Here is a 25,970-nt window from a genome sequence, read left to right on the forward strand (position 1 = left end):
TAAACACATAATAAATGGTACATAACAGAAACAAATGGAGGTTTACCTGTGGTAAACGGAAAGATTTGCAGTTCAGATTTCAACAGACCAATATTTTCTACCAAGTAGGTTTTCAGGGAGTTGGTTTCACAGCTGGCAAGCATTAAAACTAAAGAGTGCCTTCGTTTTTGTTTAATTATGGTCCAGGAAACACTGAGTGAGCAGGTATCTGATAATCTCAGTGATCTACATTTTTTATACCTGACCTGTACCTCTGAAAGTCCTCTTTTTTTTTTCCTTTAACTTTTCATGCAGAAACAATGAGCTGTCCTGTTGTGTTAATACCACCAACGGATGAATGCATATAGATTTGGCCCAGCTCTGAATTAGCAAAATGACCTAAAATGGTGTGTTTTAGACCCAGCAGTTTAAAAACTGCATATGTTACCATGGTTACTGACCCTGGTAAGTGAAGCAGCTTCAAGATTGCTATTATTTTGCATTTATTTCAAAACATATTACAACGTGGATTAATGTGCATGTTTCACGTCTCGCTTTCATTCACATATCGCTTATCAAAAGGTCTGAAATATCAGCAGAGCAATACAAAATGCAGCATGCTCAATACATTTTATGTTTCTGTTGATAAGAGACTGAGCCTCTCTGCAGTCACCCAAAGAGCTGTTCACTAACACAGACTGTTGTTGGGCTTGTTCATGAAGTCCATGTTATGTTTATAATAATCAGTATATTTATGTACATAAATATCTATGGTGAACAAGTCATGAAGAAAACTTTAAATTAGAGAAAAAAAAAAAAGTCAAAATTAGCTATGTGTTTAACACTGGTACACATGAAACAGAAACAAAGCAAACATTAATCACTTTAATAATAGATTTATTTGTTTAAACTTCCTTCACATGCTCAACAGATTTTGCTTTACAAACCTGTAAAAACCAGAATCTTTATCAAACATTGTAGTGCAATTAAGCTGAATCCAGCTGTTGGATCCAGAAAATCAGCGAGCTGTTTCAGTTTTTCTTGTGTTTGACAAGCTGTTCCACCTCTTTCATGAAACGCAGACAGAGCTCATCCTGCCACGGCAGGGCCACGCACTGCACCGCCACGGGCAGACCCTCAGCGCCGCTCACAGCCTAAAACACAAAGGTCCAGTGTGACGCCAAGCAAACTGCTCATATGGTCTCTGCTGCCACTTGGTGGACAAACGTGGTACTGGCATAGGCGAGATTCGCTGAGATTATCATGGAAGCTTCATGACTACGGGTAAACTATCAGTAAAGAGAGTCGGGCAAACAAACTGCATATGTAAAACAACCAAAGTGAATAAAGCTTCAAAAGGGAGACAGAAAAACAAAAAAAAAACAGCTTTAGCTTGGAGAAATTTATTATCTTTGGCCAATTAGTTAATTCCTCCATAACTTGTGAGATGCTTTTACCCAGTAAAACATATTAACAAAAACTTATAAAACAAAAAATAAAACTAGTGGTTCAACAAAACTTTAAAGAATAATTACTATAATTGTATTTTGTTGCATTTGGCGGTTTTTTATGGCCTACACAAAACAGTCTCACCAGTTTCTGCAACTTGTCCCAGGAGTCCTGATAAAGGCCCTTGAAATGCTCAAGATCCGCCTCGTCTTGAGCTGTCGCCGTGGATACGGAGACAGCACCGGCCGGAAAATTAAGGACATTGTATATCATTGTTAAGCTGCAGAGATCTGAAAGGAGAGCAGACCAAGAAAACTGCAGAACTTGAAAAAAGATTTAGGAGTATTTCTGCAAACCTGACGTATCTTCACTCCAGGTACATTGTGACAAAAAAATTATTTTAAAAATGCTTTTCAATGTAGAGATTTCAATAAAGAAAATCATAATCTGGGGGTCCTGTGTTTTCCAGATACAGAGATTAATAAAAATTATGACGCAAAGCTGCACTGTTTTCTATGAAAAGAGCAAAAGCTGGTGAAATTTGTAAGGGGACAGATCCATAGGTTTAAACAGATCCATTAAATTGTCACATCAAGAGACAAAAAAACAAAAAAAACTCTAAAATGTGTGGCGAAAGCCTCTTTCATCAAATCATTCATTATTCTTCTATCTCCAGATGTTTTAGTAGGCACTTCTCATACAACCCTACTTGTGAGTTTGCCGCAGTACAAGAAGTTGAAGGCCGGTCCAATCATGGGGCAGAGCAGCACATCTATGTTGCATTTCCTCCAGTGTGCTATCGTCTCCAGAGTGTAGTCCTCAACATCAGCATGCTGCTTCCAAACGTCCGAGGGGGAACTGCAAACATCCAGGTGGGGAAGGACACGGAAGCATTTTGGTTCGACAAATAATTTGACAGACAACCATAAAACTAAAGCAGCCAATTTAAAGGACATCATCACACCTGACTCCGCAGAGGGCGCTGAGAAGGGGAGGGATGCGACGAGACTGTGAGAATAACATGAAATGAGAATTAATCTGCATCTGTATTATATTCTCGTTTCTGAAACAGTGAGGCAGAACTTACAAAGGGCTTCAGCAGGAATATGAGGATTCTCTTCAACCAGTTAGGGATGGAGTACAGAATAATCTGAGGTTTGAAGCAGGGGTCCACAGGCCCTCCCTTCCTGAAACAGAAGCAGGATGACCGCCGTGATTCACTGGAAACACTGCACTACCTTCAGAACAGATCCGGCTATTGCCATCTTTATTTAACTAAAACTAATTTAATCACAGAATACAAAACGTTAACTACAATTGATAGAAATAGGTGGATCATTTTTTACATTTAATGGTGCAGAAGAGTATTTTTGTTTCCATCATAACTCAAATCTAGTTGTTTTTTTTTTTATTGTGCTTCTAAATTACAAATAGCCTTAAAATGTTATTAATGCACTCAAAACGTATAGTAAAACAACTTTTTTTCCTTTTGATTTTCATGTGTCTGACATCACTGGAACGCTTAGAATCCACACTTTAAACATGTATAAATAAATCAAAACGCCCTGACTTGTTGATGAGTTTGTCGTGGCCAGACATTTATAAAACAGCACCACCATTGTCATTAGCTGAGACTAAAGATTGCATATATTAAAATGTTGTGTCATTGTGGGGAATTTTCAAATTAGGTGGCCCATGAGTGTTTGTCAAGTGGTCCTTGACCACTGGGTTAATCAATGACACCAATGCTGCTTTTTGCAATAAATCATTGATTAAGGAAAAGCCTGCCTTATAAAGGGATTACTTATTTCAGTTTAACTAAAACACCAACAGGAAAGACAAAATTTTACCCAACTGACTACATTGTTTTCCACATACTCTCCTGAATCAATGTTGCAAAATGTTTTGTGGTATTCTGAAATTAAACACTAAACAATTCATGACTTTTAGAGGTTTTCATTGAGAAAAACAATATGCACACATTTACTGTTACAAATTTCAGAACTTCTGCAGTTCGCTCCGTTTGGATCTCATCTCAGTCTTGACTAATGCTGACACGTTAAAGTTTTGAGACTTTTTTGAGAACTGCCAGCTAGTAGCTATTGGAATTTAGATCTTGGAGTTTCAAGGCCATGGACACCAAATTTCATTGACATTGATCTGGAAAAAATGTTCATCACCAACTTCAAATCTAGACAGACAAATTTAGAGACTGGGCATCCTGGAGATTATTTCCTTTCTCTTTGCAGTTGCACTAAGCCACTACATAAATTAAGGTTTTGTATTTTTATTACTTACATTTCATCAGACGGCTACTCCAAGCAAACTAAACTCAATGTAAACTGTTTATATTGCAGAAATTCTGTCAGTCTCTGAATCGCACACTAACAGGTGGTTGATGTTTTCCTACTTTCCAAAAAGATTTTTTAAAACAATTTAAAAAAACAAAACATATTTTCTTAAAAAAAGAAATCTGTTTCGTTTAAACATGTAGATGTGGCAAACTGACTTAATTTTTTTTTTTTTTTAGAAACAATGACATAAATCACATCACAAATGCTCACTATTGCTTTCTGACACAATATCCAACTCTGAAAGATTTATTTTAAACAGCTAACACTTTGTCCTGATTTCACAACTACTACAAAGTGCTGAAAAGGTTAATCATTGAGAAGAAATCTTAAGAGTCCCTTACAAAACATTAACTTTTGGGAAAATTTTTAACCAATCTTTGTAGTAGCTATGTTCAGAAAATGCCTTCTCTAAATTGGATGAGTCACTAATTATGTTTTAGCCACATCTTGCAAAATATTACTTTCAGTGTTTTTGCTGGATTTAAGACATGTACACACGGACTTACTTTCCACAAAAAGGAAACATTATCGGTTTAGTCAATGCCTTAAACATAATGGTAAAACACAACTTACAGTTTTTGTAGCAAGGTGGCAGCTCCATCTGCCAACACGCCCTTCATGATGAGTTCATTGACAGCATAACTCACCCTCGGAGGTTCATAAGGCACCACCTAACAGCAAAGATGAGCGCATCAGAAATGCTGCATATTTTACAAAGTTGTGGTCTTCACAGTAGTATCTGCAAAGATGTGTGTGTGCGCGGGTGGGTGTGTGTGCACATGTCATGGCCTTACTGTGTGCCCGGCCTGCTCCAACAGAGCTTTGACCTCTCTGAGGCCGCGAATCATGCTCGGAGGAGACTGCGTGTACCCATCTTGTTCAAAGTAACCGATTCTGAGAGGCTTGGAGCTCTGGTATGTCTGCAGAAAAGCAATTTCCATTTATTTGGATTTTGCAACAGACTGTCAGTTGTTCAACAGCATAAAAGATTATGGGTTCCTATACGCTACAGGTTTGACGCTTAATTAAAAAATTTGCCCAGTGGATTCACAATGATCTGATCCGCCAAAGCGGTCAATGAGGCAAACTGATACAGCTGGCATGAAAATAACTCCATATTGAAACATGATTGTTGTCGAGCTGAACAAAACAGCACCACATATGCTGACACACACAAACCCTTTAAAATGTACCTCTTTAAATGTAAATTGGTTTATTTTTTTAAAGCAGATAATTATATACATTGCATAAGAATACATAATCAATTTCTCTCCTCATTGCCCAACTTTTTCCCCCGACAAAAAAAAAAAAAAAATGTCCTGTTTAAGGTCAGTTAGAATTACCAAAATTATTTGCATTTGTCAAATCCCAGCATAATGATGTTTTTTTTTGTTTTTTATGTTAAAAGAAAATATCCCCATTAACTTTCTTAATATTTGACAAAATTTTACTTTAACCTGTTCAGAAAACCTTGATAAGAAAAAAATAATAATTCAACAGCAGAGGACACACCTGAAGATTAAAGGGTAAAGGGGGAACAGTTGGGTCCAAGGAAAACATGTGGTCACAGAGCAGAGCCTGCATGCACAGAGCTAAACTGTCCACGTCCCGCGCCAGGGGTCCAGGAGATGAAAGCACTAAGCCAACAAGAGGCGCAGCAATGTTAACAAAACGTTCAACAAGAGAATGGTAATAGGTCACTGTGTAAAGCTATGAGCACTATCAACACTTACCGCACTTTTGACCTCGGAAAATGGGAACAATGCCCTGTGAGCTAACAGTGACACAGAGTAAAGGTGAAGTGACTGTGTTAGAGGAATCCATAAAACTGACTGAAGTGTGCGCACCTGAGTCGGCCTGTTGTGGGTTTAAAGCCACAGATGCCGCAGAAACCGGCAGGTATGCGGATACTCCCCCCTACGTCGGTGCCAATGCCAAGAATGGAGCCCCCTCCACCAATCAGCGCCCCCTCCCCACCAGAGGAACCTCCAGAGGTCTTCTGGGGATTGTAAGGGTTGACCGTCTGTCCAAAGATGGGGTTACTGCAATCATAACTGCAAACGAAAGGCAAAAACAGACACGTATGAAGCCAGATATTTATATACAATGTGTAAAAATAGACACACAACCATTTTCTTTTTTCAAATTAAGAATAAAACACATTTTTAAACAATTCTGGGAAGCTCAGATAATTATCTTATGGTTCTTTTAAAGGCTATGTGCTTTTTATGCACTGTGTCATATATCTGTTTCAACTACAAATTCTAAGGATATAAGATATATTTTGTTATTTATGTGCAATGTGTGTGTCACAACAGTGCTACAGTTTTAAGTTACCTTAATAGTGCTTGTGGCAGGTTGGTTTTTGTGAAAGGAATGGCTCCTTGTTTCTTCAGTACTTCCACAATCACACTATCCTTCTTGGCTGGCTTGCTCAGATTTATGAGCACGCCGCAGGTGCAGTCATAGTTCTTTGTAGTAAGGAGATAAGTAGAAAGAACAGAGGGCAGAATCAGAAGGTTGCAGGTCAAGGCAATACATCTCATCTTTATCCAGACAATGAGGAAAGATCACCACAGTGAAATTCTGCAAGTTTTCTACCTTGTATGAAACATTGTCTTTAATGCTGATAGGAACACCATACAGCAGGCCGTCCTTGTTGGAGCCAATTGTTCTCAGTTGGTCGAAACTCTCCAGCAAAATTTCTGTGCAGCAGTTCAGCTCCTTGTGCACAGCCAGAGTCTGTTTGAAAGGAAGCTGTTATTTGAATTAAACCTGCATTCAGATACTGAAAACATAATGGTCACATTGCAAGAGAGGGTTTTATTAAAGCGTCTGGAGTGGTGAAAATGTCATAATGGAGACTGGACCTTTTCCATGTAGGAGTAAAACACATCCTCGGGGCACAGTGAACCTTCCTGCAGCTGCTTTGTCAACTCAGACAACGACAGTGACAATATGGCAGCAGAGTCACAGGATGGATGCTAGAAGAGAAGCAGCACAAATGGACTGATTACATTTGCTGTGAGTTGGGAAAAGTCAAACACATATTTTTAAGTTGGTTTTAAAGTTCAGGATATCCCCCAGTGTATTATAAGCCTGGCGGGCCACCATACTTTACTTGTGCCCCCACCAGGCTAAGCATTGGTTATTTATTTAAGTCTTTTAAAAATGTCTCCATTTTTTAAGACTTTTCAGTTGCTGTTCAGGCATTAATCTTCCAATCTTTTAATAACATATAATTATCAAGTGAAATTTTCACATTTTATGTGTCAAAAAAAAAAAAAAATCAGAGATCATCCCACTTCCCTATGCTGGATATTTTAGTTTAACAGTAACAATAAATAAAGTTACCTTTAAAATGAATCACTCAAGTGACATCTAGACCCAACAGTAGACTTAAATGTCAATAAAAATCAATTTGGTTGTGTGTTGTTTCTGTCTCCAACAAACTTAGCTTTAATTCTACTTTTTTTTTTCTATCTAATCATAAGAAATCATAGTCAGAGAGAGAGTCATGAAACAGGAAGAGCAGGTTTCCTGGAAAAAGAGGAAGTAAGTTTCCAGCCTGCAGATTTATAAAAATAGTTGAGGCTATTACTTATTTCAAAGCACAAAAGTTTTAAAGAATGAAATCTAAACATTTTGAGTAATTGAATAAGATTCAAAGTAAAATACTTATATTAATATTGGTTTGCTTGTAATAATACTTACACTTGCATTAGTGGGAACTCTTACAAGTGAAACAAGCAACTGTAACTTTGGTGTCAAATAATTAGGATCATGGATTATTCTTGGTTTCTTTTCAGAAAACATTTGTAATAACTCACATTAAGCTTATAATAAGAGTAACTAATAAGTTATGGTTATCATAACATTATAAATGAATGATAAATCAGAGAAGTTAAAGAAGTTATAAATGTGATTTTTACATTGAACTTGAAATGGTGTAGAAGGTGTAACTGCAATTAAAGATCACTGATGTGTTGGAGGTGGATGGTAGGTGAAAGGTTAAGGGAAACTAAGAGATTTTCATTTTCAGAGATGGTCAACGCCTTATTTGGAAACAGGTTGTTGAGCAACCTAAGACATTAGCACAGACAACAGGACACAATGTCTCTAAGACAGTGATGGACATGAGATCATCTGTCCAAGCAGGCAGATGATCTCATCAAATAAGCACATCAACAGGGCTAGCCAATGCAAATGAACCAAAAGGCTGAATAAACCCTATGAAAAGTGGGTGCAAAAGAGGAAACTTTGGTTGGATCCTCCAGGCAGCTTTGAGTCAAGATTGAGATGAACAAAGAACTCTGCAGCTGAAGAAGAGCCGAGGCCACAGAGCCGAAGACTGTCCTGTTCATGGGAACCAACCCGTCTGCCCCGCAACATGTGGCTTCAAATCGCACTTCTCTCATCAGCTGGGTTCAGACCCCAAAGACGAAGATGAAGACCAAGGCAAAAGCAAAGACAAAGAACAAAGGCAAAGAAGAAGAACTGATGCCTTCTTTCCTGCCAGCACCCAAGTCCTGTGTGACCTCACCACCCATGAGGAGAAGAAAGCTCATCAGGCCTACAGAGATCCCTGCCTTCGTCGACCAACATCCTCCTCCTGCTGCAACATCTTCTTCGTCATCAGGCCAGGTCTGGGGTTCGAAAAGCCATACTCCGTCCGTCTCTCTCAAAGGTTCCCTTTTTAGTTCTCAGTGTCAGCATTAGTGAAAGATAGACTAGATGATTGATTTTTCTTATTTGATTATTTCTGCTACTGAATTAAGCTGTACTGACCCTTGCAAAATTGCCTTACTAATAAAATCTTTAGCATAAAGAAAATCTAAAAGATGTTGTGGACATTCAATTAATGAGTCACCTTAAAGTTCTTTGATGGTTGTAAAATAGCTATGATGTTCGATTCTGGAGAGGAAGAGCTGGAAAATGTTTTATTGGTTGCTGGTAGCCCAAATGTAAAACATCATCCTGGGGACTCGCACGAGTCACTAAAACCTACCTGGTTCAGTAACAAGAGCAAGATGTAATAAAAGAGAACGAGCGACCGTTAACAGGTGTGCTCTGTGAAACTAGTTGACTGCAGGCTGCTCATTCTGGCTAATTCACAGGGGGAAGAAGGGTGGGACACCTGGATGTAGGTCGCCAGAAACCAGGCGAATCGTTTCTCAATGCCATCTTAAACAGTGTTTACTTCAGTTCTGGACAGGGTAAATCTCAGCAGATTTAGGAATCTCAATTAACCCGTTAGATGGAGAGCTGGTAGCACATCTCCCCTCTCAGAAGAGGAAGTAGAGAGTGAGAGAGTAGAGAAAAGAGGCAGGGGGGTGGGGGATGTTGTGCAATAACATCTGTCAACTTTAAAAAATTTTAACTCAAAAAGACATCCAGCGAATGACATCCGGTGGCAGAATTAAAAGGTACGCGAGCACAGCATGAACAAAGTGTTCTAACCATTGGGCTACCGCCCAACCACTGGGCACATGGTGTGCTCACATAAGAACATATAAGCAAATGAGCTGTTCTAGGCACATTTTGTTGGAGAAACCTTGAAGCTGGTTACCTATTGTTTACTGGAACTTACTCACTCAACCACCCGTTACAAATCTCCATATTTTTATTTTGTTATGGAAAGGAGACTGTGGCAGCTAAAGGAGGAACAGCTTATCCTGCGCTCTCTTGTCCTTACTGATAACCTGAGTTATTTTTAAAGTGACTGTTTTTATAGTTATATGTTACTTTTTTGACATCATAACTGGATTACTTCTAACCTAAAGGACCGAGGGATTTTCTTACTTTTATTTTTTACCTTACTTTTCTTCATCTCCAAGTTGAACCAGGACAAAATGCCTCCCGCCGACCCCAGAGACCTCAGCAGTATTATACAACGACTTCAGTCTATAGAAATGAAGATCAAACTGCTGGAGGTGAACTTTGAAATCAACGCTAACTGTGGAAACGAGACAACTCTTCCTCAAAACGACGGAGAGGTCGTACACCTCGCATCAAGCAGCCCACCCTGGAATGCTCTGGGTGCCAAGCCGAAGCAAAAGTCTCACACTGCGGATCCGATGAGACGACTGTCAGGGAGAGCCCCTCACCTGGACAAATCAGCGTGGCCGGCTCTGAGCCGAAACCCACCCTCAACTTCAACACCTGCTCCACCGAAGAAAAACAAACAAGCAGCTGCAACCAAAACAGCTCCACCGACTCCGCTCCCAAGGACAGAGCGACCAGCCCAAACCTCAAAACATTCTGACCCTGTGGGAATCCCACTGAAAAACAGATTTTCTGCACTCCAGCCTGAGCCTCTGAGTGAAACCTCACCATCAAACATCAACAATGAGGCAAGACCAACACATCCACCCCCCAAGACCCTAAAGGACAAAGCGACCACCAGGAAAACGAAAGGTACGCCAAAAGTGCTTATTGTTGAAGATGAAGCAATAAATGGAATCAGTCACGTCTACAATCCCAAGAAAACCAGAGTGATTTCTTTTCCTGGTGACACTGTGTCTGATTTAACTTGCAAAGTTCTCTCTCTAACCGCTGATCAGCCAGATATTGAGTGTTTAGTTGTGCATGTTGGAGCCAACGATCTGGCGAAGCAGAAATCTGAGATTCTGAAAAAGGACTTTAATATTCTTTTGAACACTATGGGAAAATTAAAAATGAAGTTATTTCTCAGTGGTCCAATTCCATCACCTCAATGGGGAGACGAAAAACACTCCAGGCTGGGCATGATAAACAAATAGCTGATTAAAACCTGCTCTACCAGCTCAGTGACCTTCATCGATAACCTCTGGATCTATTGGCAGCGCTTTTACCTTTTTGGAAGAGGCGGACGTAATCTTAATAAACATGGGATAAAGCTACTCACTGCAAACCTTTTTTATTTTATCAGCAAGGGCAGCAACGTCATCATCGCTTCAGAAGAAAAGGCTCGAGGACGTCTGATTAGGATGGCACCCTCTGCGTATCAGGAACCAAAACAAGCTGATACAACATCGACTGGAGACGGAGCGACTGGTTCCCTTCCTCCTCCGCCCCCTCCTGGCTCATCCACTCATTCACAGGATTCACAAGACACCTTTGGAGAAATGTCTTCTGGACCAGAGTTTCTCAATTTTACAGATGGAATGAATCAACAGGTTCTACTTGGGACGTCTCTCCTTAGCACTCATGCTACAGACCTCACTACATTTAAGCCACCTGCCTCTGATTTCCCAGAGGATCCATCACTCTGCGTTTCTGAGGTCTGAGGCCGGGGTCCAGATATTATTTTTACACCCGTCTTCCCCCAGAATGTGTCTGGCCCCCCGGCACTGCAAAATAGGACAGTACCTGTCCGGATCACTACAAGAAAAGCTACAAAAAACAGAAACATAAAATACAGCGGACCTAATTCAAACCTCAGACGGTTCCCCTGCCTGAAGGAACCTCAGACTCAAGAACGCTTGGCCTCCAAGTCACTAAAATGAGCTCTTTTAAATACCAGATCTCTCTGTGCTAAAGCTCTATTAATCAATGATTTCATCACTGAGCATAATATCGATGTTATGTTCCTGACAGAAACATGGTTGAATGACAATAATGAACCGATCGTACTAATTGAATCTGCGCCTCCTAACTACAATTTCTTAAGTGAGAATAGAAAACATAAAAAAGGAGGAGGCGTGGCTTCAATATTTAAGAATACAGTAAATAGTAGTAAAATTTATTTGGGTCACTTTACTTCTTTTGAGTATCTTGGAATTGAGATTAAAGGCCTCAAACGGACTTTAACACTAACTTTATACAAAACTCCAACATATGTGGAAAATTTCTTTACTGAGTTAAATGAACTTCTATCTCCCGTATGTATTAATTATGAATGCTTAATAATTGTTGGTGATTTTAACGTTCATGTTGACAACCCCCAAGACAGAGGGGCTAAAAAGCTTTCTAATATCTTAGAGACTTTTGGTCTAACACAACATGTCAAACAAGCAACACACACTCAAGGACACACACTGGACCTGGTTATCAGTAAGGGTGTGAATATTTCCAATGTCTCTGTAACTGATGTCGCCCTGTCGGATCACTTTGCTGTTATCTATAAAAGTTCTTTATCCTTTAATCCACTTGGACAAACAGCAACCATCACAAAATGTTCTCTCACTGAAAGCACAACAGAAACATTTCATCAAATCTACTCTTCTTCCTCACTCTTAAGCTGTAATGACGTAGATAAGTTGGTAAATGATTTTCAGTCTAAAGTTTCAGATATCATTGATTCCATTGCCCCAATTAAAATGAAGGTTGTGTCTGGTAAGAAGAAATCTCCATGGAGAAATGCACAAACAGTTAGATCTGCAAGACAACTCTGCCGTAGGGCAGAACGAAAATGGCGTAAAACTCAACTTCACGTTCATTATGACATCTATAAAGAAAAACTACGTTACTATCATTTAACACTCAAACATGCAAGACAGGCCTTCTTTGCAGATGTCATAAACAAAAACATTAACAATGCTCGAGCTTTATTTGCCACAGTTGACAGGCTCACAAATCCTCCCATCACGTTACCACCTGAATTTCAGTCTATTGCTGCCTGCAACCAGTTTTCCAGTTTCTTTTCAGAGAAAATTCAAAAAAATCAGAGGATTAATCTGCGCATCCACTATAAAGTCAGTACCAACACTGAACCCAAACAAAACAAATACAGGAAAAATGAACCAATTTCAACTACTTAATTATAAAACCCTAGAGGAAATGATAAGCCAACTCAGCTCCAGTTCCTGCTGTCTGGATGTTCTACCCACACATTTATTTAAGAAAGTCCTGCCTGTTGTTGCTACTGATCTGATCCAAATAGTAAACTCATCGCTCTCATCAGGCGTTTTCCCCCAGGCTTTGAAAACGGCAGTAATCAAACCACTGATAAAAAAGAACAATCTAGACAAATCACTACTGCAGAATTACAGGCCGATCTCCAACCTCCCATTCATCAGCAAAGTTATTGAAAAAGTTGTGTGTAAACAGTTAAATAGCTTCCTAACGATAACCAACCGCTTTGACTCCTTCCAATCTGGGTTCCGGTCTCACCACAGCACAGAAACTGCCCTCGTAAAAGTGTTCAATGACATCCATATAAATACGGACTGTGGGAGAACCACAGTGCTGGTTCTGTTGGACCTCAGTGCAGCTTTTGACACTGTTGACCACGACATATTACTGAATCGACTGGAGAGTTGGGTCGGACTCTCCGGTCCAGTGCTTAACTGGTTTGAATCGTACATAAAGAACAGGGATTTCTTTGTTTCAATTGGAAACTTCTCATCAAAGAGGTCAAAGGTCACATGTGGGGTACCCCAAGGTTCAATCCTAGGACCCCTCTTATTCAATATCTATATGCTCCCACTAGCTCAGGTTATAACAGGAAATAATATTAGCTACCATAACTATGCAGATGACACACAGCTCTACATTACGATGTCACCAGGAGACTCAGAACCCATCCAGTCACTGAACAGATGCTTAGAACAGATAAATGTGTGGATGTGCCAAAACTTTCTCCAGCTGAACCAAAACAAAACTGAAGTTATTATTTTTGGACCTAAAGAGGAACGATCTAGAGTCAGTGCATAGCTTCAGTTATTACAACTAAAAACCAGTGATCAGGCCAGAAACCTGGGAGTAGTGATGGACTCTGACCTGAACATTCAGAGCCACGTAAAGACAGTCACAAAGACAGCCTTCTATCACCTGAAGAACATTTCCAGGATTAAAGGACTAATATCTCAGCCAGATCTAGAGAAACTCATCCATGCGTTTATCTTCAGTCATATTGATTATTGTAACGGCGTCTTCACAGGTCTGTCCAACAAATCAATCAAACAGCTGCAGCTGATCCAGAATGCTGCTGCTCGTGTTCTAACTAAAACCAGGAAGATAGAGCACATAACACCAGTTTTAAAGTCTCTCCACTGGCTCCCTGTAGCTCAAAGAATAGAGTTTAAAATACTGTTGTTAGTTTATAAATCACTGAATGGTTTAGCACCACAATACATTAAAGATCTGCTGTTATTGTATCAACCTTCCAGACTTCTCAGGTCTTCTGGTTCTGGTCTGCTCTGCATCCCCAGAACCAGAACCAAATGAGGAGAAGCGGCATTTAGCATCTATGCACCACAAATCTGGAACAAACTTCCAGAAAATTGTAAAACAGCTGAAACACTGACTTCCTTTAAATCTCAACTAAAAACCCACTTGTTTAGATTTGTATTTGAAACGTTGCTGGTCAAATTGAATCAGAAAAATGTCATAAATCACAGCTAAGATATGATTCATTTATGGATGTGGGAGTTATATTTCCACATGGTTGTTTTAATACATCCCCCCCCCTCAGTGAAATCGTGATTTGAAAATAGCTAGGTTATCCTCATCTGATATGAAAGTTTGCTTAATAAGCTGAAAAATTTAAGTGTTACCCCCCGCGCCCCCCAAAAAACCCTAAAGAAATTTGTAAGGGAGAAAGTACTTTTATCACAGCAGTGTAACTATTACAGCGTCCTCTGGAGTCACTATTTCTGATACTCAGATGTGTGTTTTCAACAATTAGAAGTCTCCCGCTGTAAGAACCCTTAACATGTATGTCAATGACAGATTGCAACATCAGGGTTCAAAGTTTGCACATATGCAATCTGACAACAAGTGGCAGTTAAAAATTTTAACATATGCGAATTAGAAGGAAATGATTAATAAATTAAATGTGCTTCCACATATTTCATACATTCCGAGCCTGGCCTCTTACCAACTGTTTGTACCGGAGCACCTCCTGCTCAGCTCGCTGCAGGCTCTCGGTCCTCCTGCTCCTGGCTCTTTGGATCTTGTCCTTGGCTGCCCGGTTCCCGGTAACAGTCTGCACCACCATCAGCAGGGCACCCACCCCGCAGGCAACAGAGGTTAACAGAACCGCTGTCTGGCTCTCCACCATCACTCCCTTTACCAAGTCTTTCAGAGTTTCCATCCTCCCCCTGTCAGGTGCAGAGTCAGGCTAAACGAAGCTAGCAAACAGTTTATAGCGAGGACAATTACACTTCTTGGTTCACGTGCTACAGGGGCGTGGTTAGCTCATCATTATCACAAATCCTCTAGGAACGTCCTGCTTTCTGACTACCTTGAAACAACTAGCCGACTAGCCGATGATACAACTTTGTTCTTACAAGATAAGTCTCAAATTGATGTTGCACTTAAACTTTTAAATACATTTTCTGTAGCCTCTGGCCTTAAACTGAATTTATCTAAATGTGAGCTTCTTCCAATCAATACTTGTAATGAATATTCTTTGTCAGGAATACCTGTGAAGTATGAAGTCAAATATCTTGGGGTAACTATTGTTAAAGAGCAAACAGCAAGAATTAATAAAAACTTTGATCCAATTATACCCTCCTGTCAACAAAGATTTAATCTATGGTTACAGAGAGACCTGACCATCACTGGTCGAGTCCTGCTGGCCAAAACTGAAGGTCTTTCTCGTCTTGTCTATGCCAGTTCAGCCCTTAATGTCCCAAACAGCCTTTGCACTAAAATTGACAAAATGTTCTTTGATTTCATTTGGAAAAAAAAGCCCCATCTTATTAAGAAGAATGTTATGATCAATAAACTAAGTTCAGGTGGTTTCAATGTTTTGGACTTTAATACCCTACATTCTACATTCAAAGTTAGGTGGATCCAAAGATATTTGAAAACTCCTAATTCAATGTGGCATTGGATTCCTACACAAGTCTTTAAATCTTTGGGTGGCCTAGACTTTTTATTAAAATGTAACTACAAAATAGAAAAGCTCCCTGTTAATTTATCTAGCTTCCATAAACAATTACTTTTATCCTGGACATTGGTGTATAAGCATAACTTTTCCCCTCATAACTGCCTTATTTGGAATAACCAAAATATTTGCTTCAAGCATAAATCCCTATTTTTTAAGAACTGGGTGGATAATGATATTCTATCTGTAAAACAATTGTTTAACGAGGATGGTCAACTGTTTAATTATAGTGAATTTCTTTCTAGATTTAACTTCCCTGTGACTCCTAAGGAATTTGCTGTTGTTTTTGATGCTATTCCAGCAGGTTTAAAATTTCTTATATCAACTTCAGGTGGAGCCCATGTCCAATATCCCAGATTTCCAGAATTATTTATTGGTAATTCGGAACCATTCCTTAGTATTAAAACTGGAAATAAACATATTAGAGAAATAATCCAGAGGAATACTATTAGCAAACCTGCTTCAATCTTTTATTGGAACAATCTTTATACAAATATTGATTGGGAACAAACATGGTTATTGCCAAGGAAATTTTTTGTCTCAAATAAAGTACGGGAGGTGTCTCTTAAAATTCTACACAGGTGTTACCCTGTAAATTCGGTACTGACTAAATATATTCCAAATATTGATCCTCTTTGTTCCTTTTGTCACATCGAACAAGAAACCTTAATCCACCTTTTTTGGGAATGCTCATTCAGCAAAATTTTTTGGTGTGACTTCAAAATTTTCTTTAGTCAGAAATGCAATATACTTATTCCTTTGAATGATAAACATGTTTTCTTTGGTATTTCCAATAACAGTATGTCTGGGAAAGATTATATGATAAATTTTCTTATTCTGTTGGCTAAGTTCCACATACATGCCTGTAAATTTGCTAAAAACAAACCCAACCTCACTGTTTTTAGAGGTTATGTAAGATGTTTTTTGGACTCTTTAAAAATGTGCACCAACTCTAAAGGTATGAAACTTATTACCATAAGCGATGAATTTGATTTGTAAACTGTTATTTTATTTTTTTTATTTTATTTTTCTTTTTGTCATGGAATCCTGTGGATTTGTTACCCCAGCACCTCGAGCATTCTACTGTCTGCAATTGTAAATTGTTATTTGTAAATAAATAAAAATAAATAAATAAAAAAAAGAGTACCTTGAAAGATTTTCTCCGGCTCCCCAATTTCTACACGGGATGTATTTATATAAGATTTAGCTCTTTCCAGCAGGGGGCGCAACTACTGCATTCAAGAACGGATCGTGAAAGTTGGGAGTTGGAGGCACAATTAAATAAATAGATGAGTCTGAAAAATATATTTACATGGAAGACGATTAACGTTATAAATAAATTCAGAAAAATAATAATGCAATTTTAATGTCTTAAAATCTTAAGTATTTTCCCAAACAGATTATTGTGATAGGTAAACTTTTTACAATAAAAGTCAGATAATAAGATTAACGACAGGTGATTGGTCTATACCTAAACAGCGGAGCAGGTTAACCAATCAGATGTTTGGATTTGACAAACAATATGTACTTCATGAATTGACACCTTTACAGTTAGATTCAAAATATCCCTAGTAGAATAAATTTAAAGTAATAGTTTTGGTAAGTTTATCAATATGTGATTGAACATTTTAGAGCCCAGCACCGAAAAAACCCTGAAACTGATCGCCTGTGCAGGTAGCTCAACATTACGGCAATGGTAAGGAGCCCTTCCATCCTCAGAGACATGAAACCAAAAGCTGAATCATAAAACTACCAACAGACAGATGGAAGAAGTTGGTCAGGAATTATAAGGGTTTCATTCTTTTAATGCTAAAAATGCTTTTGCACTGATTATTGACAAGGATATATATATATATTTTTTTTACATGTTTTCCATTTGCTTTATTGAAATTTAAAACAGGCACATTGTTTTTATTTCCTGGACTTATTTTTTGGGTGATGTCTGAGTGACTCAATCTTGACCGTATAAAAATGAATTTCATTACTGACTGCATCAAAACTTTCAAATACAAAAAAAAATATCCATTTGGTTTCAGGATTTTTAACTTTTGATCCTTGACAGAGAAGAGTTGTGGTTATTTTTTATTTCCAAGCCTTTTGTTTTGAACGTGTTCCTTTTGTATGACTGGTATATTTTTAACATTTGGTGATTTGTTTTCCATCCTACGATCAGTAATTCTGTTGTTTGATATTACACACACACTAAAGCCCTCTTTTTGTTTAAGTTCCCTAAAGAGGAACTTTAAGGAACATAATACTTCTTGTTTTACTTCAGGTGAAAACATTTAAAACCTTTTAAGGATATCTTTTGATGAGTTCATTATTGTATAGAAATTGCTAATCACATTGACCTTTACTCAAAAGTCAAGAGCAACCTGCTAATCTCTCCATTGTTGGTTGCATAATCAAGAAATTTTGACATGATATATACGTAAGGTCTTACACACAAATTATGTTAACATGAATAATATTGTCAAAAACTTAAAAGGACACATGTAGAATTTGTGTTTCTAAGTCACTTTATTGACATATTGAATCACAATAAACTGCTGAACATTTTTTTTTCATATACTTAAGATATCATACATTTTAAAGTTACAACATGCAGCAATACATGGACGAGTTTAAAACCCCATCGTCCTGGTAATACGATTTTTGAAGAATGTTGTCAGTGAGTGGTCCAGCTAAGACGGACTTCATTTGACAGAATGGAACAGTTTGTGAGACACCTACAAAGAGAGGAGGCAGAAAATTCAGCCTGAGCAACAAACAAAGGGACACCTGTTGTGATTTGATGCTCTACGGTTCTCCTGCCAGAAGATATTAAAAATGTAGCTACTTGCTTTACTTTGAACTGAATCCTCTGCTTTAATGCAATTTCTGTTCTCCATTTCATTGAAGTCTAATTTATTGTATTTAATTTAAGTTTATGTTTTAAGCTTTGTTCAGGGTAATTCCTGGTGCTTTGAAAGAAAAAACAGGCAATAAGACTCATTAGAAACATATAATACTTTGGAAATTTTGATTTTAGAAAATAAAACGTTAAGTGCCATATAAAAGCAACATTATGTGGAAATATAAACACATAATAAATGGTACATAACAGAAACAAATGGAGGTTTACCTGTGGTAAACGGAAAGATTTGCAGTTCAGATTTCAACAGACCAATATTTTCTACCAAGTAGGTTTTCAGGGAGTTTGTTTCACAGCTGGCAAGCATCAAAACTAAAGAGTGCCTTCGTTTTTGTTTAATTATGGTCCAGGAAACCCTGAGTGAGCAGGTATCTGATAATCTCAGTGATCTACATTTTTTATACCTGACCTGTACCTCTGAAATATATTTAGGCCAAAATTCCTTAAGTGCTTTGTAATCCGTTGAAACAATTTCACATTCTTTCCATTTACAAATCCTGAGCAAGCTCATTCTTTTCAGTCCTCTTTTTTTTTTTCCTTTAACTTTTCATGCAGAAACAATGAGCTGTCCTGTTGTGTTAATACCACCAGCGGATGAATGCATATAGATTTGGCCCAGCTCTGAATTAGCAAAATGACCTAAAATGGTGTGTTTTAGACCCAGCAGTTTAAAAACTGCATATGTTACCATGGTTACTGACCCTGGTAAGTGAAGCAGCTTCAAGATTGCTATTATTGAAATTCCCAAACTGATTCAGACTGACTCATTAATCCTGCTGCTACATCCCCTCAATAAGAGCCAGATGTTTTTAGTACGTCCTCATATTTATTATTTTAGCCCTGAAAGAGTGAGTACTTGCCACCTAAACTATTTTCCATACCTGAAAGCATGTATTGAAAAGCAGCATACTTTGGCCCTTTGTGCAAAAAAAAATCTGCAACAGCTGAAATTATCCTTGGTAATCTGTTTAGGCAATTACTGTCAAATAAACCAATTTTCACCTAAATGAAGTGCTTATAAATCCCAACCACCCAAGTATGGAATAACACAAATTCAGCACTGTTGGTCATTTGAATGAAGCCCAAAATTATACCAGTTCTGCTTGTCCAGTTTATGCCCATTAATGAAAGTGGAAATGCACCACAGATTTATTTTAAATTTACACTAAATTTAAAATATTGATTACAAAAGCAAGCAAAACCACTAAATGACTAAATGAGGAGGAACTGTTGACAATATGTGTTTATTTTTGAACTGCGTTGGCAGGTCATTACAGCCTGGAGAGATTCCACATGATGTCACTGTGATGAATATTCTGCAGTCCATGAATGTCTAAACAGATATTTGCAAACTCTCTTTCGACGTTGCATAATAGAGAAGTACGTGCTTGAATTGACCATGAGTTACTAGTTATGTTGCTCAGCAGCACAGAGTGCGAAGATGTTTTGCATCCCTTTTAAACGACGGAAGGTACAGACCTGATTCCAGGTGTTTGTTATCTGCTGATTTGACTTAAATCCCTGTGATTTACACTTGAATTGATCTTAATTTATTTGTACGTGTTGCAACTTTTTTCTGAAAAGATAAGATTATCCTAGTAACAAGACTGTTTTTGCAACTTTTAAACAGAAAAAACGTCAAAAGGATGTATGTCAAGATGATAAAATCTCTTCTCTGCAGAATAGGTAGCATTTGAATTATTATTACAATCCTAGCTTATTCTCTGATGAGTTTTCATGTTATTTCATTTTCCTGTAAATAAAAATAAATACTTTTAGCATTTTATGATCATCTTGGCTTGTTCAATTTTGGAATTAAAACATGAAATTCACTGTCCATTGTTCTTAGCAGACCAATATATTCACTTATTTAACCTTTCATTGCTAATATTAGCTTGCAGAAAAATGCACCATTTCCCAAAACCTCCTGGTGGCTCTGTGTTGCTTGTAAGAAGGTATGTTTACTACAGCAGATTTGTTAAATAAGTATACATCCCACAAAAGTGGTTGTAAGTTATGAGACTCAGCACTGTCTGACGAAGTTCATGTGTGTGCGTGTTTTGAAGAAAAAAAAGAACCATTTCAGACAAGATGTTGTCGAGTTTTCAATTTCTTCAGCCTCAGAGAGAAAAAAGAGGTAAAATACAATTTCAATCACATTTTATTTTTAATCATTTGTAGTTCTATTGGTGCTATAGCGGTGTATGCTGAATCATGTTTCCTTTTGTCACTAGCTTCAGCACAAACTCACAGGATGCAGAAGTTAGTTTTGGGGCATATTCTTCTGACAGTCCTGTATCCACTTATAATGAGGAAGAGACTCCAGGTTCAGTCCAATCAGTCTTCACCAAAAAAATGTATGAGTCTCTCTCTGGTATTTTCTCCTGTTTCAATTAATTCAAAGGAAACTTGAAAAAAAAAATGCTCAATTGATGTTGAGTTATTTTCAGTCATCCCCAGATTGGACTGATGATAACTTTGCATCATGGTCTCTGGACATATTCAGTTTTTTGTATATTTTCTTCACCAGAACAAAATCCACCAAGAAACTGGAAAGTAGTGAAGATGAGGATCTGGATAGTTCTTCTGCAAATTACACAGAAAGAGGCATCCGCACTGCAATACCAAAAAAACAGTGACGTCTAGTTTAACTTAAATACTTCATTTGCAATTATATATATATATATAGTATAATATATATATATATATACATACAAATATATATATAATATACTGTATATATAATATTATACTATATATTATATAAGTTATATATAATATATAATATATATAAAAGTTATACATAACATATTGTCTAACATTCTAATTCTAATAGTCTAATGTTTAAATTGATATCTTTTTTTATGTGAAGAGACAAAACCAGGGAAGTACCAAAACGTGACTTTGGGAGAAAAACACATCCTTCTGGATCTTCAAGAGAAGCTGAGAATGACACAGAGGTGAATGTGCCACCTGGTTTTATTGAGGAACATTTGTTTTATATTACAGTATATTTAGCAAAGCCAATTGTTAATCGCACTTATTGAAGATGAAGTGACTAACACAGAAAACATTATTGTTTATTCAGTTTTTACTGCATCTAACTATTTTATTTTTTCTCCATCAATAAAGAGAGTCTCTTCAGATGAGAGTGTAGAAGTGAAATGTCCTGTGCCTTCCCCTACATCCGGCACAGATGTCTCACTTACTGAGGTTAATGAAATTCAGCCACAAGTCTCACCTGAGTTCAAGATTTTTACCCCTGACAACCTGAATCTATATTTAGGGATCAGAGAAACTGTACCAAATGAGGATTTAGACTGCTTTGGGTAGGCATAAGTACAAGTATCAAAACAATATGATGAAAATTTGCCAAAAGCTCTCCTCTAAAGCTATCGTTCTATATGCTGAAAATGAACTCTGTGGCTTTACTCTGCTTCTTTGTCTTGTTTTGTGTTTTAAGGTTACCCAACTTGGGACTGACGTGCTACATTAACTCCATCCTACAAAGCCTTCTCACCCTAACATGCTTCATTCAAGAGCTCCACAACCAGCTTCCTGTGTGGAGTTCTCACCCCCAATCCAAGCTCTTCAGGTCCAGAAAATCACAGACACTAACAGATTACTAATGTCTAAAATGTCAAGAACTGTGCAGATTTATGTACATACACTTCCAATAATATTCATACCCCTTAAAATTTTTGACAATTTGTCACGTTACAAATATCACGTTCGGTGTATTGTCTGTTTTTTTTTGTTATTTTTTTGTGCTGAGCCAACACAAGTACATAATTGAGAATTTGAGGGAAATATATACATAGTTCGCACTCAACCCTAAATAAAATCCACAGCAACTAGCTGCCTTTAAAGGTCACCTAATTAGTAATAATCCACCAGTCTGTAAATTTTCTTCGTAAATTCAACTCTGTTTTGAAGGCGTCCAAGAATTGGAGACAGGCAGCCTTAGAACGCCCCATTAAAAGTTTGTCCCAACTTTTGTGAGACAACAACCTTGTGGAAAAATGTACTCTGGTTAGATGGTTACATGGTGGTGGCAGCATCCTTCTGTGGGGATGTTTTTCTCAAGAAGGGACAAGGATGTTGGTCATTGATGGAAATAAACAACTAACTGAGTCTGAGCTGTGTTGCACAAAGAATGGACAAAGATATAAGACTTGAGATTTGTCAAGCTGATGGAGAAATACCCCAAAAGAATTGTAGCTCTAATTATACCAAAATTGTTCCACAAAGTACTAAGTCATTCTGCTCAATATAACTGCATGACATTCTTTTTCAAATTTTTATTTGAGAAAAATTTAAAAAGCATGTTTGATTTTCCTTCTGCTTTACAATTATTCAATGCTTTGCACTAAAACTCATAGAAGTTTATTTCATAATACAACAGAAATGTGAAGAATTTCAAGGGGGATGGATACTTAGACACTGATATTTGGATTGAAACTGGTTGCTAATTACTGTGACAATAAGCTGTTCAGTGGGGTAAAGGATGGTGCATTTATTTTAAATCAATTTTAAAAAAAACTCTTTACATTTATTCTCACCAGAGCAATTCTGGATATTGAAGTCTGCTGCTTCTCCAACATGAAAGAGGAGAAAAAAGCGGTTCTGTCCTTCTTTAAAAAGACCGTCGCTGAGTTTAATTCAAGTTTTGATGATGACGGACAGAAAGTTAGTGTAATACTGATTCAAAATAGCCGGCAGAGTGTCAATCTTTTAAAGCTTCAGTTCAGAAGACATGGTCTGAACTGTTTCTTTGGGTTTCCGAGTAGGATGCCTCTGAGTTCCTCATCAGTGTTCTGGACATAATGAGGTCCCTGTCACAAGAAATGCATCTGAGAGCGTCAAACTTGGGCTTGACCTACAAATGCCCCGTCGCTGAACACATTGCACTGCAGATGATGAGCACCAGAACATGCATGGGGTATGAATGCACTCCAGTTGCACTGCTGACTTGTAACGCCTCAAGGATGTAAAATAACTACGGTTGTTTTTTTAAGTCCATTGTCTGTTTCAGATGCGGTGATCAGTCTCACACAGTGGAAGACTTTGTCACCCTCAGTCTGGATCTGGTCCCACGGGGATCAGTGAACCAGTGTCTACAGGAGTACCTCAGGGCACGTGCACATGTTGCATTTTATATGTCAAAATGTTGGCTAATTTATGAGCGATTTAAGTAAATTTCTATTTTCTTATGTAGGAGGGCCATTTAGAACACATGTGCCATTGTGGAGTGAAGGACTCATCAGTGCAGAGCTCATTCCTCACTCTTCCAAAGTAGGTTACACAACCACGCTGTAATCAGTGCCAACCAGTTGTTCCAGGAGGAGCATTTTTTTTTCCTTTTCCATTTCAGTGTGAGATCTAATCATCTCTAATCTATTTCCTCGTCCTCTCAGCGTGCTGATCCTGCACCTGAAGCGCTTTAAATTCACCAGGTCAAATGCAGTGAAGAAGATAAAAAAGCACATCATTCTGTCGAGAGAACTTGTGGTGAGAGAAGAATTCACAGCCACAAAAAACGTAAGGAAATTTGAAATGCGGACGCACATTAAGGAGCAGGTGGCAGAAATTATGAATCGATGCATGTCCTTGAAGTGTATTTAAGCAGTTCGATGTTTTGTAGAGAGCGACTTATTATTTTTTGGTGAGCATCGTCAGCCATATAGGGTCCAAAGCTGACAGCGGTAAGTGTTTATCTGAGGCTTTGTTCTTCTGCCACATTTGCCGGTTTTTCTCTCGAGACTGAAAAGTTTGCCCTTTTCTTTCAGGCCATTACATCTGCGACGGCATTCACAGGAGGCAGAATATGGACATTATAGACGACTCTTGGCTGATGTACGACGATGAACATGTCAGCCAGACAACAGGAGAAGAGGTCTGCTTGTGGCGGGAGCGAAACGCTTTCCTGCTCTTCTATGAAAAGCAAGTAAGAAACTGACTCCTTAAGTACTGTTTATCATCTACAGGTTCCTGCCATCATTTCATTATTAACTAGCACCATTTATAGATGCTTATGCAGATGTGCAATGTACTTAAAAGCAAGAAATCTGAATGTGTTTGTATTCTTTTTCCAGCCCTTGAAGAGATAAAAGGCCTACGGCCAGGGCTGCAATGGACCTGGCAGCAGCAACTCCTGTATTCTTTTAACACTATTAAACTGCATCTTAAGTACCCACAATGTGCATTTTTTCTTTCTATTAATATAAAGTGAAAGTGGAGATACACACCACATAATGGATTCTCAGTGTTCAGCACCTAAAATCTCTGACTATCTTAAGTCACTCTGGGGTTTCACATGACAATTAATAATAGATAGATTTAAATGGTGCGGCAATGAAGGCAATCTTGAATGCCGTTTTTCAAAAAGAGGCATTTTTTTAAACATAGATGATTTCATAGTCAGTTTATGCAGAGCTATAAATCATGATTTTACTGATTAAGGGAGAAAGACTACTCTAATGAACCTGGCTCTATGCTTCTTACAAGCTTGATAGCTGGTTGTGAACCCCTTGATGGAAACAGCTACCAGGCAGCAACTTATTATAACTAGACCTTTACATCATTGTAGGCCGCTCTTCATTGCACAATTATTTTAACTCAATGCTGTTAGAGTGGCCTTTGACTAGGCCACTCCAAAAACCTCTTTTTTTTCTTCTTTTGGAATCTGTTCAGATGAAGAACTGGTGATGATCTCTTACTTCATAGCCTATTAAGTAGACCAAGTTAATTATTAAAGCAGCCTCAGACTTTCACACTATCAACACTTTATCTGACTGTTGGAAAGATCTTTGTTTACATTTCAAATATTGTCTCATGGCAGATTAAATGGGTTGCACAGCTGCTAAAAGTTCAAACTGTCTCAAGTCAACAGTCTACAGAGTATTTTCCCAAATATTGTAGGTATCATTTGAATGTTGCAGCTTTCAAACTTTGCTCTGATGTGTTTTATAACCTCTATAATTAATACATGTATTTCTTTCAATCTGCACTCTGACTTCCTGTGATAACTGTCTGCAATCACTGATTGCTCTACTGCCATAATGATAAGAACTCAAGGTGTCTGGACCTCGGGGAAAACCTGGCCAGGTGAAGTATTTCTTCTTTTCTTACCTCCTTGATGCAGCACTTCACCTTTTTCATGTCCGCTAACAGGAGAATGCAATGGACTAAAGCTGCAGTAATAACTCTGGCAACAAAGCGACATGATATAAAAGTCACATAATAAAAAATATGCAATGCTCTGCTTTGCTGTTTTTTAAAACTATAAGCATGCAGAGCTGACGCCGTCTCATCTGCCAATAATCCGTCCCACCAGCTGAGTGCCAGTTTTTCCCCACATCCTGTGCAATCAAGTGACACTCTGTGTGGCAGCTTCTTGGTGGGAGACAGGAGAGCCTGCTACATTCAGGGGAGATTGGACCCTCACAGCCTGATAAGG

At 38.1% G+C, this 25,970-nt stretch overlaps 2 protein-coding genes across 2 annotated transcripts; one reads left to right on the forward strand and one right to left on the reverse strand.

Annotated features, from left to right (window-relative positions):
- Positions 1-859: 859 nt before the first annotated feature.
- On the reverse strand, positions 860-18,326 carry LOC122838030 (vitamin D3 hydroxylase-associated protein-like). Its single transcript, XM_044128327.1, has 15 exons — positions 16,745-18,326; positions 14,584-14,949; positions 6,653-6,766; positions 6,384-6,524; positions 6,120-6,253; positions 5,630-5,836; positions 5,516-5,556; positions 5,295-5,419; positions 4,577-4,702; positions 4,356-4,453; positions 2,516-2,615; positions 2,393-2,436; positions 2,138-2,286; positions 1,573-1,718; positions 860-1,133 (listed from the first exon to the last, which is right to left on the reverse strand). The coding sequence occupies exons 2-15, from the start codon at positions 14,797-14,799 to the stop codon at positions 1,011-1,013; spliced, it is 1,764 nt and encodes a 587-aa protein (XP_043984262.1). The 5' UTR covers positions 14,800-14,949; positions 16,745-18,326; the 3' UTR covers positions 860-1,010.
- Positions 18,327-19,276: 950 nt separating this feature from the next.
- On the forward strand, positions 19,277-24,696 carry LOC122838032 (ubiquitin carboxyl-terminal hydrolase 37-like). The gene is made up of 18 exons (XM_044128329.1): positions 19,277-19,359; positions 19,779-19,982; positions 20,142-20,197; positions 20,406-20,466; positions 20,578-20,648; positions 20,746-20,868; positions 21,042-21,146; positions 21,384-21,471; positions 21,644-21,840; positions 21,975-22,106; positions 23,077-23,200; positions 23,302-23,453; positions 23,547-23,646; positions 23,730-23,806; positions 23,929-24,052; positions 24,156-24,216; positions 24,301-24,458; positions 24,607-24,696. Exons 2-18 carry the CDS (start codon positions 19,953-19,955, stop codon positions 24,619-24,621), a joined length of 1,674 nt encoding a protein of 557 aa, XP_043984264.1. The 5' UTR covers positions 19,277-19,359; positions 19,779-19,952; the 3' UTR covers positions 24,622-24,696.
- The last annotated feature ends 1,274 nt before the right edge of the window (positions 24,697-25,970 follow it).

Source organism: Gambusia affinis, linkage group LG10, assembly GCF_019740435.1.
Source record: "Gambusia affinis linkage group LG10, SWU_Gaff_1.0, whole genome shotgun sequence".
Lineage (NCBI taxonomy): Eukaryota > Metazoa > Chordata > Actinopteri > Cyprinodontiformes > Poeciliidae > Gambusia > Gambusia affinis.